General features: G+C 41.3%; 3 protein-coding genes across 6 annotated transcripts; all 3 read right to left on the bottom strand.

Moving 5' to 3' along the window:
- Positions 1 to 368: 368 nt before the first annotated feature.
- Positions 369 to 4,270, bottom strand: LOC148324582 (very long chain fatty acid elongase 4-like). 2 transcript variants are annotated; one of them, XM_088312880.1, is made up of 8 exons: positions 4,131 to 4,270; positions 3,990 to 4,055; positions 2,864 to 3,051; positions 2,132 to 2,212; positions 1,983 to 2,039; positions 1,708 to 1,802; positions 1,446 to 1,573; positions 369 to 684 (listed from the first exon to the last, which is right to left on the bottom strand). In XM_088312880.1, the coding sequence occupies exons 2-8, from the start codon at positions 4,048 to 4,050 to the stop codon at positions 563 to 565; spliced, it is 732 nt and encodes a 243-aa protein (XP_088169006.1). In that variant the 5' UTR covers positions 4,051 to 4,055; positions 4,131 to 4,270; the 3' UTR covers positions 369 to 562. The 2 variants fall into 2 exon arrangements, with proteins under 2 accessions (XP_088169006.1, XP_088169005.1); XM_088312879.1 differs by having other exon boundaries at positions 1,688 to 1,802; positions 4,131 to 4,269.
- A 1,274-nt stretch (positions 4,271 to 5,544) lies between these two features.
- Positions 5,545 to 9,753, bottom strand: elovl8b (ELOVL fatty acid elongase 8b). 2 transcript variants are annotated; one of them, XM_088312882.1, is made up of 8 exons: positions 9,609 to 9,753; positions 9,474 to 9,534; positions 7,931 to 8,118; positions 7,204 to 7,284; positions 7,054 to 7,110; positions 6,794 to 6,908; positions 6,436 to 6,563; positions 5,545 to 6,048 (listed from the first exon to the last, which is right to left on the bottom strand). In XM_088312882.1, exons 2-8 carry the CDS (start codon positions 9,529 to 9,531, stop codon positions 5,884 to 5,886), a joined length of 792 nt encoding a protein of 263 aa, XP_088169008.1. In that variant the 5' UTR covers positions 9,532 to 9,534; positions 9,609 to 9,753; the 3' UTR covers positions 5,545 to 5,883. The 2 variants fall into 2 exon arrangements, with proteins under 2 accessions (XP_088169008.1, XP_088169009.1); XM_088312883.1 differs by having other exon boundaries at positions 6,814 to 6,908.
- A 25-nt stretch (positions 9,754 to 9,778) lies between these two features.
- On the bottom strand, positions 9,779 to 13,489 carry mutyh (mutY DNA glycosylase). 2 transcript variants are annotated; one of them, XM_088312877.1, is made up of 12 exons: positions 13,404 to 13,489; positions 13,289 to 13,330; positions 13,132 to 13,203; positions 12,920 to 13,033; positions 12,753 to 12,850; positions 12,354 to 12,498; positions 12,203 to 12,281; positions 11,951 to 12,133; positions 11,540 to 11,688; positions 11,127 to 11,276; positions 10,778 to 10,828; positions 9,779 to 10,631 (listed from the first exon to the last, which is right to left on the bottom strand). In XM_088312877.1, exons 1-12 carry the CDS (start codon positions 13,458 to 13,460, stop codon positions 10,587 to 10,589), a joined length of 1,185 nt encoding a protein of 394 aa, XP_088169003.1. In that variant the 5' UTR covers positions 13,461 to 13,489; the 3' UTR covers positions 9,779 to 10,586. The 2 variants fall into 2 exon arrangements, with proteins under 2 accessions (XP_088169003.1, XP_088169002.1); XM_088312876.1 differs by having other exon boundaries at positions 11,951 to 12,281.
- Between the last annotated feature and the right edge of the window lie 754 nt (positions 13,490 to 14,243).

Below are 14,243 nucleotides of genomic sequence, written 5' to 3'. Positions count from 1 at the left end.
ACTTTTATTGACCTAATAGAAAAAATAAGAAATGGATTTGATTCCAGTGTCGCCACAATTGGAACATTTCCTCTCATGCATTTTTTTGTTAAAACAACCTCTCGTATTGTACATCTGTTTTTAGACCGCAGCACAGAAACAAATGTATCATGTTGCTGTGTTGTTTTATTAACGGAGATGTTTGCATTCCTCTGTTTGATTTTGTGGTTTTGTTGTTTGTCTCCCTGCTACAGTAACGCAAAGCAAAATAATAATAATTTATATAGATATTCTATCTAATATATAGCTTTTAATATAAACGTACAGATTGTTTACAACACACATTGGAATGTTTGACATTTTCTCCATTCAAGAAATAAAAATCGAAATGAAACCTGTTTTTTTTTAATCCAACATGGGCGCGTGCTGCCCTCTAGTGGCGAAGGGTGACACAGCACACACAGCAGGCATGTCTTGCGTTTGGTTGTATGTAAACATGTTTGAGGGTGAAGAACAGCGCTGTACGAATGTGAAAACATCTTACTTCTGCTTCTTGTTGTTTAGGTAGCTCTGGCGATAGAAGTTAGCAAAGAGGATGACGAGGAAGAAGGTGTAAACAACCACGTAAACATTGGTGACGAGCGGGAAGTCGCATTCGGTGAACAGGTTGTAGATCGTGTGCGTGAGGATCAGCACAAACTGCAGCTGGAGAGGCAAAATGAGAGCTGGCGTTAATGTCTTTGCCTTGCAAGTTCCTTCATTCTTTTTTTCGTCTTTGGTCTTTTTTTTTCCAGCAGCGGGCGTTACTGGCGCACACTTTTCAAGGATGTGAGTTTTTATTTTTCTGGCAATTCTGTTGTAAATGTAACCAAAATATATTTCATATGTTCAATAAATCACCTAAAAAAAATGTTCGTTCACCCGTTTGCTTACGATTTCGATTTTGTGCATTTGAAACCTGTCTTGTAAAGTCAAGTAAAAACCACCACAAAAATTAATCAAATATATAAATATCAAAATCAATATCATGTCATGCAGCGCAAAAAAAGGTATTAAAAACAAAGCAATTGAATTTAATTAAAATAATAACAATAGGAAGAGAGGGGAGAGACAGAGAGAGAGAGAGAGAGAGAAATTAAAACTGGGCAGCAGAAGTGTTCGAAGGGAATATGCAATTTGATTGGTTGGTAACGCCACGCGGTGAGAGAAAGCAGAAAAGCGCCACAGCTCAATGTTGCTCTGAAGGCAGCTGGAAACAAACAACAAACAAATGTTTGTTTGAACAGATTGCGAACACCAGCAGAGGCAGAGCGAAGCAGATGGAGGGAAAATTATTTGCCAGGACAACGCAAGTTTTTCCAAGACATTCTGTTTTTTTTCTCATTTTCAATTAGTTTTCCAAGTCAGGAAAATTGCTCAATCATTTTCCAGGTTTTCCAGAATGTGTGAGAATGTTGTCTTCTTACCAGCTGCAGGCAGGTGAGGTAAGACTTCCACCACAGATACTTGTGCATGTGAGGGCCAAGAGCAGCCAGGCCGTAGTAAGAATACATCACAGTGTGGACCAACGTGTTGAGCAGGCAGATGAAGAAACCTACAACGAGAGATGCTCGTTCTGTGAGTAGATGAAGGAAAGCTTTATTTTAGTCTCGTAAATTCCCATGGAAAGTTTCCAATGTGGGGAAACTCCCAAATTGCGCAACCTTACACTGTCCGCCAGCCACGTACTTGACGGCAGACCACCAATTGAGGATCATGGTGGCGTGGTGGAAGATGTGAAGGAAAGTCAGCTGGCCGTTCTTCTTCCTCAGGATGAAGAAGAGCTGCTCCCACCAACACAGAGAAAGGATAACCATGTCAAGTTACATGACAGATATCAACAGTAAAAAAAAAAAAAAAGAGAGAGACCTCAAAATTTCTAACGACGTCCTGGTGGAACCCAAAACAAGTGATAGTCAATCATTTTTCTACCACCTGCAAAATATCCAAAAAGGTCTACGCACCGTGTCGCTGAGCTCGATGACTTTGGAGAAGAAGAACCACCAAGACGCCCGAGCCATCTGAGACAAAAGGAAGCAACGGAGCCATTATAGCGATAACAACGATGAATAAAAACGCTTTTCCAGACACTGAAAGACAAAATGTCTCTCACCCTCATGGGCAGTGGTCTGCTGCTGTAGTCCACCGGCTGACACAGGAGGCTGTAGTTGGACTGCCACGAAGTAGTCAAGAACTACGAAACAAGTCACACGACAAGCTTCACAGATGACTATTTTGGAAGCCACGGGAGGAACAGAAGGGAATTTAGTGGCACTAAACTCAGCAAAATTTGGTGTTAATGCATAGCAGAGAATATAAATAAATGGATGTTTATTGAAATTGAAAACAATTAGATGAAAGTTTAAAAGGAGGCGCTTCATTTAGTCAGGCCAGCTTCGTCAAACAGAAAAAGCGCTCTGGCACCATCTTGTGGCATCTCGGGGCAATTAAAATATTTGCAGAGGAGCACTGTCGTAGTACTTGTGAGTTTCCGACAAGACAAATTAGAGAATGCAATTTTTGGAGAAATCCCGTCACTTCCGGTCACTTGATTTGATCGGAAGTGACTGTACCAGTACAGTACCATTCACAATCATTCCTTGTCATTCAGAATCTTTCAAAATCATTTAATGTCATTCAGTATCATTCACAATCATTCAAATGTATTCCGTTTCTCAGCCTTCACACACAATTTCTCAACAAATTGCATTCTCTTTTTTTCTGGTTTCAATCTTTACACAAGCTTGCTCCCCCTTAACTGTACATGACGGGTGTCAAAGAACCAAGACTGAGGCAGCATTCGCTCAACATCACACACATTCCAAAAGTTCAGGATTGGACGCACCTCAAGGAACATGTAGACCGACAAGACCACCATGGCAAAATTATAAAGGATGAGAACCATGCGGAGGTCTACGGGCTCTCTGTGTCTCATGAGCCGAGGCCCCGCCCACACCATGCAGAGGTACGTCAGCACGATGAGCGTGACCGGCACCGGCGAGTAGACCAACGGCCACGGGTCAGTCCTCTTGTCTGCGGCAACGCACACAACAACAAGTGGAGCAAGATACACGATTTTTCTTTGTAATCACTCAGCAATCAAACATCTAACCAGTTATTCATGACCACCGCCAATGTGTATTTCAAAAAAGAATCCGAAAGATTAAATCCACTGCTAAACGACACAAACTCGGTCATGCACATACGTGCACATGTCATGCACACAATGGTCATGTCACATAATTAGGGTACAAGGTAATAAATGTTATCAACGTGGTTACTTTGAAAAATATCCTGTGACATCTTGGTGCCAAGGAACAACCTTGATTGAGTTGAGGAGTTTTACTTCAACAAAAGTAGTGCCATTCTGCGACATTTTGTGGCCCTAATGACGTGACCGGTGCGCCTCTTGAAATAAAAATAAAGATTTGAATTTAAATGGAACCATATGCATTGGCGCCACAAGGCCTGAGATTGTGAAACGAGATGAGATACGTGAACGATAGCGACGATGCGGGTATTCAGCAACACGTTGAGCAGGTTTCAGACAAAAATCAGTAATAAAGATAACAGACTTATTACTGAATAGTTTTGGCCAGCAGAAAGAATAAGAACAATTAACAGGTTGTAGAAAAAATATACATTTATCAATAAAATATATCTTAGCTCAAGGGGGTCAAAGTCATTCCTTCTATAAATATTATCATATTATCACATATACACAAGCAGTCATACAAAAATGTTTGTCCAACTATTTTTTTTTCAGTGGATGTTAAAAGGGAGAATGCTAAGAAAAATGCTTGCAAAATCTTAATAATCAGTGACAGAGTTTTGGTATTTCAGCAAAAACTATGAAGTCGACACACAAGTTTGCCTTCACGGGGAAAATAAAATGATGTGGCGGCACGGCTCTGGCCCCCGGGCCTCAGGTTTGACACCAAGTTGAAAAGTAAAGAGGGAATGATACATACCACCATTGTCTACTAAGTGCTGGTGGACAGACAAAATGGTTTCCCACGCAGACGTCATCATTCGGCCTGTCGCGCACCAAAAATCCACAACCGCATTTAGAAATTTCTTCTACGAAGCGCCACGTGAGATTGGTAACATACCTCAAGTTGAGTTCCGTTGCTCTTCCTCCTCCTCCTGGAGTGCAGCACATTATGCGACCGCCAACACTGGACAGGAACTATGCGGAGGAACAAGACCAGCACGCACCCGCATCCTTTGCATGCCTAAAAAAAAACAAAAAAAAACGGCACGTTCGGGCAACAACGGAAAATGCTGTTTGCTTTGTTTGAATTGGAAGAACTGTGACGAAATATGATGGAAATGAAGACAACTAGATGTCTTTCAAAGAAAAGGTTCTGGGCATACTGGGCATATTAGGTTGCCATGGTAACGGGAGGCTCCATTCTGATTGGACAGGAAACTCACAGCACAGTTTTATGTCAGATGAAATCTGGCTACTATTCGACTTCCCTTTTTTCCTCCTTGCAGAATTCCAAGGTAGCTTCCAGAGCTGCTTCCGCTTCTCGAACTTCTTCCGCATGGAGCAGACGGTGAGAGGCGGCACCGGAGATTCTCACGCCTCAGCTTCCCATCAGAACAATAGCTTCCGCAGGTGAGCCATCCTAGGCTTCAACTTGAGTCAGGAGCTGCTTTTTAATTGGCACTCAGCGGAGTGAAAATACAAAAGTGACTAAGTCCATCAGTTACCAACCCTGGCTAAATTTGGCTCCTAACCCCCCCCCCCAAAAAAAAAAAAAACACAATAGTTGAACATGTGTTACTTCAACATACTTCCTTGATACCAATTATTATTTCCTAATATCCAGGGTAGTCATTGTACAGAACACGTAATGGAGCTTGAAGCTATTAAAATTACAATTATTGCATCAAAAACACAACTTGTATAGTTGTGAGCAGTGAGCACAGATGTTGCCAGTCAAACTCAGACTTGTTTATTTTTTTCATTTTTTAAGGAAAAAAAAATGGCGCTACCTTTGCTGTTTCTGCTCCTCTAAGAAATATGATTTTTTTTTATGGCCACACAATAAAAATAAAACAATTAACTGATTAACAAATGACTGGTGGGAAAAAATTTGCAGCCTTGTTTTCTTCTTTCAAGAAGATTGCTTTGACGCCATCTGGTGGACAACGAACTAGGAAAGTGAGTTGACGAACTTTATTTTGACCAAAGTGGTTCTTTGCCGCTGTTATGTGGCATCTACAGATAATTACAGTTAAAGCAGTTTATTGGAGGAATTGCTACTTATAAATCATAAAAGTAGACGGTTCACTTTACCAAAGAAATATAACAAGAAAGCCATTAAATGATCCAAAATCCTTTCAAAATCACTCTCATTGAACCCAAAAGAAAGGGGGGAAGGACTTCATTATACTGTTGCTGCAATGTGAACATTTCCTCTCATGTATTTTTTAAAAAAAAACATCTGTTTTCAGACCGAAACCCCAAAACAAACGTATCGTGTTGCTGTGTTGTTTCAATAAAGGGGAAAACAATGTTTGTAAACCTTTGTTTTATTTTGTGGGTTTGTCTCCCTGCTACAACGATGCAAAGCAAATCAAACCCCTTTAAATATTTTCTATAAATGCACACAACACACTTTTGAATGTTTGCCATCTTCTCCATTCAAGAAATAATAAATATATGAGAGAAACGTGTCGCCAGCTTCTGCTTGTTTTTAATCCAACTTGGGCACGCGCTGCCCTCTAGTGGACAAAAATTAGTTTGCACGCATACTCACGCACGTACGCACACAGCAGCAGCATGTTGTACGTTTGATTGTATGTAAACATCTTTGCGTGATTAGAACGGCGCTGTGCAAACTTGAATCCATCTTACTTCTGCTTCTTCTTGTCCAAGTAGCTCTGGCGATAGAAGTTAGCGAAGAGGATGATGAGGATGATGGCGTAAACCACCACCAAAACGTTGGTGACCACCGGGAAGTCGCATTCAGTCAACAGGTTGTAGATTGTGTGCATGAGAATCAGCACAAACTGCAGCTGGCGAGGTAAAATAAAAGCTGGCGTTAATGTCTTTGCCTTGCAAGTTTCTTCATTCTCTTTTTTTTTTTTTGTCTTTGGTCTTTTCTCCAGCAGCGGGTGTTACTTGCGTAGACGTTTCAGGTATTCATGATTTGAAATTGTATTTTTCTGTTTTTTTATTTCATTCCGAACATTTGAAGACAGAACGCCCGGATGTGTATTTCTAGCATATATTCTTTATCCTCGAACGACTAATATTGCTGTCCTGAATTTTTATGTTCTATTCTTTACTTTGTCAAAACAGATATTAAAAAAAACAAAAACAAAAAAACAGAGTGAACTGCAGTTGAGATCTCGGTGACTCCGACCACATCATTTTTTTTTCTATACAAGTATTCTTCTTACCAGCTGCAGGCAGGTGAGGTAAGACTTCCACCACAGATACTTGTGCATGTGAGGGCCAAGAGCAGCCAGGCCGTAGTAAGAATACATCACAGTGTGGACCAACGTGTTGAGCAGGCCGACGAAGAAAGCTGCAACGAGAGACGCTCGTTACCTTCCGGAATACACGACTTCGAATCCAGCGAAAATCTATGACTTTCTGAGTTTAAGTGAGAATATGTTCACAAATATATTCCCAAACTATATTTAAATTCCCTATGAAAAGCCAACCTTGATTTCTGTACAATTTCTGGTTTCTTTCATTGCCAGTTTCGCAACCTGATCATGACCGTTGTCAACAAGCAAGCAGACGTTGTCTTACACTGTCCGCCAGCCACGTACTTGACGGCAGACCACCAGTTGAAGATCATGGTGGCGTGGTGGAAGACATGAAGGAAAGTCAGCTGGCCGTTCTTCTTCCTCAGGATGAAGAAGATCTGCTCCCACCCAGTCAGAGAAAGGAATCATAAAATGCTTCCATCACCTTTGAGCTGATGTCCTTGTGTTCAGTTCAGATCAACGATACTCAATTATCTTTCCCTCGCCCGCAAAATATACAAATCATGAAAAAGGTCGCCGTACCGTGTCGCTGAGCTCAATGACTTTGGAGAAGAAGAACCACCAGCAGGCCCGAGCCATCTAAGACAAAGAACAAGCAACGGAGCCATTATAGCGATAACAACGATGAATAAAAACGCTTTTCCAGACACTGAAAGACAAAATGTCTCTCACCCTCATGGGCAGTGGTCTGCTGCTGTAGTCCACCGGCTGACACAGGAGGCTGTAGTTGGACTGCCACGAAGTAGTCAAGAACTACGAAACAAGTCACACGACAAGCTTCACAGATGACTATTTTGGAAGCCACGGGAGCAACAGAAGGGAATTTAATGGCACTAAACTCAGCAGAATTTGGTGTTAATGCATAGCAGAGAATATAAATAAATGGATGTAAAAAGAAAGTCAATGCTATTAGTTGAAAGATTGATTTCGTCAGGCCAGCATCGTAGAAAAATAAGCGCTCTGCCGTCATCTTGTGGCAATTAAAAACCTTCTACTATTCATGGATTTCCACGATTTGCAGAGGTGCACTGTCGTAGTACTTGTGTGATTCCAAAATGACAAATTCGTATTTTATTATGCCGGTTGAGATCATTTTGATTCTAATATACAAAGTCATTATTATTACGCTTTTCTTTGGAGTCAACCAGTCCTCCTTCTAACGCCTCCAGTTGGTTCAAATTGCCGTCACTTGCCTCTAAATTGGAACGCATAAGAGGGAGCACAGGACTCGTATTCTGGCTTGCCTCTGCGCTTTAGAGTTTAACAGACAATTTTATGGTTTCCATCTTGACACAATCTTGCTCCCCCTTAACTGTACATGACGGGTGTCAAAGAACCAAGACTGAGGCAGCATTCGCTCAACATCACACACATTCCAACACTTCAGGATTGGACGCACCTCAAGGAACATGTAGACCGACAAGCCCACCATGGCGAAGTTATAAAGGATGAGAACCATGCGGAGGTCTACGGGCTTTCTGTGTCTCATGAGCCGAGGCCCCGCCCACACCATGCAGAGGTACGTCAGCACGATGAGCGTGACCGGCACCGGCGAGTTGACCAACGGCCACGGGTCAGTCCTCTTGTCTGCGGCAACGCACACAACAATAAGTGGAGCAACTCACAAGCATATATTATAGTTCGATCTTTACACACCCGCTAGATGGCAGCAGAGAACTTCATAACATTCGACCATCATCAGATCAGTGCTTAAAATCATGGAAACTTACATTCCAAAAAGGTTGAAAAAATGATTCAAGGTTTAGTTTAGTAAAAAAGAAAAGTGAAAGCACATGTTGGAAAAGAAAAATACTTTTTTTTTTTTTACATTTGATTTAAAAGAAGTAAAAATAAATAAACAAATTAATCATGTTTTCATCTTATCACAAATATGGATTTTTTTTGGGCCAATTCCTGTTAAACTATTTAGCAGTCAAAAATTCAGAGAACTGATCAATCGGACGATTAATTTAAAAAGTATGATAAATTGGGGGGAAAAAAATCTTCAGAAGAGGCTGATGAAAGTCTAGCAGCACTGAAGAAAAATAGTGGCGTTCAGATCCCAATGATCACTCATCTAACCAGTTCCTTATGCTCGCTGCCAATGTTCACAGTAAAAACAAACATAAACATTTCAGGCATACGCCACATAAGCCCGGCCTTGCATACAATGTTCATGTGAGGTATTTAGAGCACAATGTATGTAATTAATGTAATAGCTTTGATACAGATATAGTAGTCAGTGTGTCTGCGGATTTCCCAAAGTGAAGGCCTTAATTATCCTTTAAACATAAAACGCATAATTCTTCAATTTGCCGTTCAAAGGTGCTCTTCAAACACATCTAAAATGCAAACACACAAATATCAAACAAAGTGACAACATTCACAAGGAGCTGCTTTAGGCCACAGTATCCACACAGAATGCAGATGCTCAACTGCAGAGCAATCTAACTCAGCTGCTCAAATCACTCACTAAGCCACGCCCCTTAAAGGCTTACATTCAACACACAAATGCTAAAATGCGCGTTGTAATAAAATGTAATCAAAACACTTCTTTTGATTATCTTCGTCAGGAAAAACAATAATAGTGAGTTGAAGAGATTTATTCAGATAAAAGTATTGCTTTGCCACCATGGACCACTGTCATATTTTGGGCCTCTTAAAATGATAATAAGGATTTGAATTTAAATTAAGTCATAATGCAGAGGCCACGAGGCCAGACATTTTGACACTAGATGAGATGCCTAGAATACGGAGACAATGCCAGCATTCAATCGACATGTTTAGCAGGTTCCAGAGAAAACAAAACTGACAAACTTATTGAACAGTTTTGCCCAGCAGCAAGTATAAGAACGCAAATATTTTGCAGCTTGTAGAAAAACTACACACGTCTCAATAATCTCTATATTACTGCCGAGTTAGGAAAAATCTGAGATACTTACCTCCATTGTCGACCATGTGCTGGTGGACAGACAAGATTGTTTCCCACGCAGACGTCATCACCTGCATGTCACGCAGCAAAAAGACCCAATTAAAGTTACAAGAACATTTTCAAAGCTCTTCGACAAACTTACAACCTTTAAGTTGAACCGAGGTCCGTAGCTCTTCCTTCTTCTCCTCAAGTGCAGCACATTATGCGGCCGCCAACGTTCGAGAGGAACAATGCAGGGGAACAAGCTCAACACGTGTCCGCATTCTTTGCGTGCCTAAAATACGGTAGGTTAGGACACCAACTGAACACTAGGAGTCGCTGTTTACTTAGTTTTTATTGTAATAGCCACGACTGGGCAAACTGACAATCGACCACGAGATCGATGAAAAGGAGGAAAACGCCACTAAAGGGTGTTTTTTTGCTGAGGAAAAAAAAACTATTTAACCCGAAAAAAAACATTTCAGTGTGATACATTTCATTTAAAAACACGTTTACAGGTGTACCTTACAATTTTTATATACTCAAGGAGTTTACCAGCTTGGCTTGCATTCTAGCCTTTGTCGACTCCTTCAGTTTCAGTCTCGCACACATCGTAGAAGTAGTACGCTCGCTCATGTTTTTGTATTTCAAGATTTCATTCATTTCTGCATTCATTCTTAGTAACCACAGTTAGAAGAAAGACATTGAGCAAAACACTTGCACAAAAATTGAAAAGGCTAACCATAAACATAACAGTAATTACAATAAAATTATTTTAAAAAATGAAGTGTACTTTCACTGTGAGCAGAACTGGATGTTAAATCCACTGCTGATTCAAATCCAATAATTTCCCATTTAATCCCATGGAATATTGAGAATACTTGTAAAATTCCTCATCTTAATTTCCAATGGAAGCGTGTAGGGAACTAGAAGATTTTGCCAGGCCTTTGTAAACCCATGTGTAATTACTTTAAAAAGACTTCACTGTCAGCAGCACGACTCAGAGACAAATGCAGATGACACTGTACAGAACCTAGTAATGTAAAACTTGGATCAAGGTTCCTGCTTGGTGGTCTTGAAGAAAGTCGAGAGTGACAACTGCTTGTTGCTATCATTGGACAGCTTCATTTTGCCATTCTTTGCACTACGTGGTCTTTTCTTGGCGTCGTTTTTTTTGCCTCTTCGCAGCCTAAGTGAGACAAATTTGTAAGATTTTATCATCAGAGGGTTTCAGGTGTCTATTTATAGCAGCTTCTCTGGCCTGAAGAATTACGCTTTAGGCTAAATCTAATTCTCTCGCAAGCCACAGGTTCCCAGAAGGAGAGGAAAACTTACTGGAGAGTTCAGCTCCTTCTGAATGCTTGCTGAGTCACAAAGCTTCAGAATCTGGAATAGAGTCGACATACAGTACAATACAGCAGTTTTAAAAAAGACGAACATTAAATGTTTGAAAAAAAAAAAATCAGTTTAGAAATATATTTTGCAGTGTAATATTAAATTTTGTAACATTCAACTTTTCAAGAAAGTATTTCCTTTTTAGAAACAACAATGGCCAATATTGTGTAACAGTCAGTGAAAAGTGTTGTGGAATGTGACATGCCATGTTTTACGCAAAATGTGAATAGAAGAGCAAATATGCAAATCTGTGGATTTCTACAATATGCCGTGACATAATACAAGCGACCTTTTTTACTCCCGTAGACACGGCGGCCTCCTGCAGCGCCGCCCTGCTGATCCAACACGCGTCTCCCGTCCGCAGAGGCGCCTCGGCGTCTCCCAGGTGCAAAGTGTGGACCACGTACGTCTGGTGTATGTGCGAGAAGATGTGAAGCACCTACGAAAACGACGAGGACATCAAATTCAGGGAGCATCCACAACTAATGGATTCCTTTTCCATTTTGGAAATATGAGAAAACTAGAAATGCAAAATAGCATAGCATACTGTACTCATGGGGTGGGTCTGAGTTTAAGAGATAATCACATTTATTTTAAGGAATGATATAAAACCCACGTCATTCGGTCAAATAGCCATTCAACGTGGTGTCAAGCACTTTTCAAAACTGGAAAAAAATAAAAAATGACATTTCAAGCACTTACTTCTCCCACATACTGAAGAGAGCCGTCAATCAACGGCGCTCCCAGGTGTTTGCCAAGGTGAGCACACAGCGCCGTCTGATCTTTCTTTTCAGCCTTGTTGTCCTTATCCAACAAAAGACTCGGAAATTCCCACAAGCCTGCCAGCAAGCCTGACAAAGCCACATGGATTTGGGAACAAAACATTTCAATGTCAAAATCGAAAAGAAATCCATTCCAAACCCAAACATTATAAAATATAGAAATCGGGATTAATAATGTAGATAGTGTTCACCCTCTCACCCGCTTGAAAAAAATGTAAATTGATTAAAACATTCACACTTTTGAATCACATTGTAAACTCATTTGGACACACAAATAACGGCAAGCATTCAATTTAATAATCCACATGGAAACAGAGACGCACGTTCAAACCTTTATTTGGTCTCTGCATGAGCAGGAACTCCTCCTCGCCTCCTTTTCCATGCCGAGTCAGCACACACGTCAAGGTTCGTTCCACCCTGGGAGGCTTCTTGGCAGGCTTTCTTGGGAAGTTCTGAGCCCCCAACTCCTCATCCCAAGGCTCGCGTGGACATAGTGGGCAGAATCCATTGGCATCTGATTGAGAAATGCCAGATAAAAAAAAAATGATGAGAAGTCCAGTTGGGAGGAAAGAAGACAACTTACTGCAGTCTTCAATGTCTGCAAGCTTCATGTCCTTTTTCCTGAACAGCCTCTTGGAATTTTGCTCTTGTTTGGCTTGAACCTACACACACAATCATCCATAAAATCACGATACTTCTACTTAAGTACAAAGTGGGAGTACTTTTGATTGTACCTTGCGGTACGAGTGGCATTGAGCGCGTACAGGACACTGCTCGCACAAGGGTCCCTTTGGGGTGCAAACTCGGGCCCCAAGCTCCATCATGGCCTGGTTGAAGTCCCCTGGTCGTTTTGGGTCCACCAGCGTATTTGCCAGAGCCCTGAAAGACAACAGGCGAGAAAAAAAGCAAACACTTATTTTGTTGGCCAGAGTTGATTTTTTTTTATTAATTATTTTGTTTATATATACTTTCCCCGGCTTCATGATCAAACACAGTTGGCCAAGAGTTTTCTACACTCATATAAACAGAAAAAAAAAAAAGTACTTGACGCCAATCGACTGACAGCTCTCCTTGTTCGGATTCCCATTGACAAAGTTTCACGTCAAAAACGCTCAAAGAGTTATTTGACTCACCAAAGGGCCTCTGTGACTGCAGGACTTGTGCAGTCGGCCCCGATGGCTCTCATACGACACAGGACTCGGATGACGTTGCCGTCCACGGCTCCAGTAACCTAGGTAACGAAGGATGTAGTCACTCCCTGTCATCAAAGGCGTTCACGTGTACGTGTGTGACGGCTGACTTGGCCCAGTGCGATGGAGCCGATGGCTGCAGCGGTGTAGCGGCCCACCCCTGGTAGCTGTCTCAGCAACTCGTCCACCGTGTCGGGCATCTGGCCATCGAGCTCCGACACCACCTGTAGACACAAAAGCACCAATGGCATTACACAACCAGTCGCGCATTAGACCTTTTGAATTTTTTTTCACACATTCTTTTTCATACTTCATGACTCACCTTTTGTGCACCTTCATGCAGACGTTTCCCCCGTGAATAGTAGCCAAGGCCCGCCCACATCTGATTCACCTCCTATACTCATGAACAAAATCAATAGTCTCAATACATATTTATTTATTTTTTTTGCTTAACAGAGATCTAAGGCTTTAGTGGTCACCTCAAGTGTTGCAGCTGCAAGATCTGAAACGGTGCGCCAACGCTGGAACACATTCACACAACTTTCAAATGATATTATTATTATATTATTACCACACATAGACTAGGATGTGTACCTTCATCCATTTTGTGTAGTAGTCTATCACTGTGGCGACCTGGGTCTGCTGCAGCATGATCTCAGACACCCACACTTGAAGAGGGAAAGACAAACCCGCTCAAGCGAGTCAGGGGCAGCCTCATGATGTAATGACGCTGGATAACATATGTCCTTATGTTGACATCAGGCTCTTTTAGGGCCTGTTGGAGTAAGAGGAAACGTTTGTGGATGGGGCAGTTATACTTTCCAGAAAATGTGGCAAAAAGTTCACAAAAATAAAGCAAAAACTTGACAACCCACAAAAAAAAAACAAATGAAAAGAAAACCGGTCGACTATCCTAACTTGATTTTACCAAAACTTTCTGGGACTTGAAGGTTTATGAGACTTGAGACTAATGAATTGCACACGTGACTGACATGTATTAGCAATATGCCAAAAACATAGGACGCCTCTGTGTTCGAAATGACCTGGAGGAAAGTGAAAAACTTATTTGGTTTATGTTATCAACACACTGAGCAGATCTGCTGTCAATCAATCATATTTCCCTCATTTTGTCACATTATAATTCTTACCGTCTTTTCCACGCGTCCGCTGCCTCTTCCGTGTCGGTTTGACGTTTTCTACCAGCGGGATCGCTTCTTTCTTAACACTACGCATCATTAAACGTGACGCACACATCCGAAAAGTTAAGTTAAAAGTGATTAGTCCATTTCTTCCATCATTCTTTTAGCAGGAACAAGTGATAACAGTGTTTACTTCCACTCGCGCTACTTTAAAGACACGCCCCTCCTTCTGCGCTCATCCAATCGCGAGAAACATTTGTAATCTGACTTCACATCCGGTATAAAAACAAAGATT

The sequence above is a fragment of the Idiotropiscis lumnitzeri genome, chromosome 13 (assembly GCF_059441095.1).
Source record: "Idiotropiscis lumnitzeri isolate Australia: NSW breed Sydney's pygmy pipehorse chromosome 13, RoL_Ilum_1.0, whole genome shotgun sequence".
NCBI lineage: Eukaryota > Metazoa > Chordata > Actinopteri > Syngnathiformes > Syngnathidae > Idiotropiscis > Idiotropiscis lumnitzeri.
Note: the sequence above shows the minus strand (reverse complement) of the source record. Positions and strands in the feature narration are given on the sequence as shown.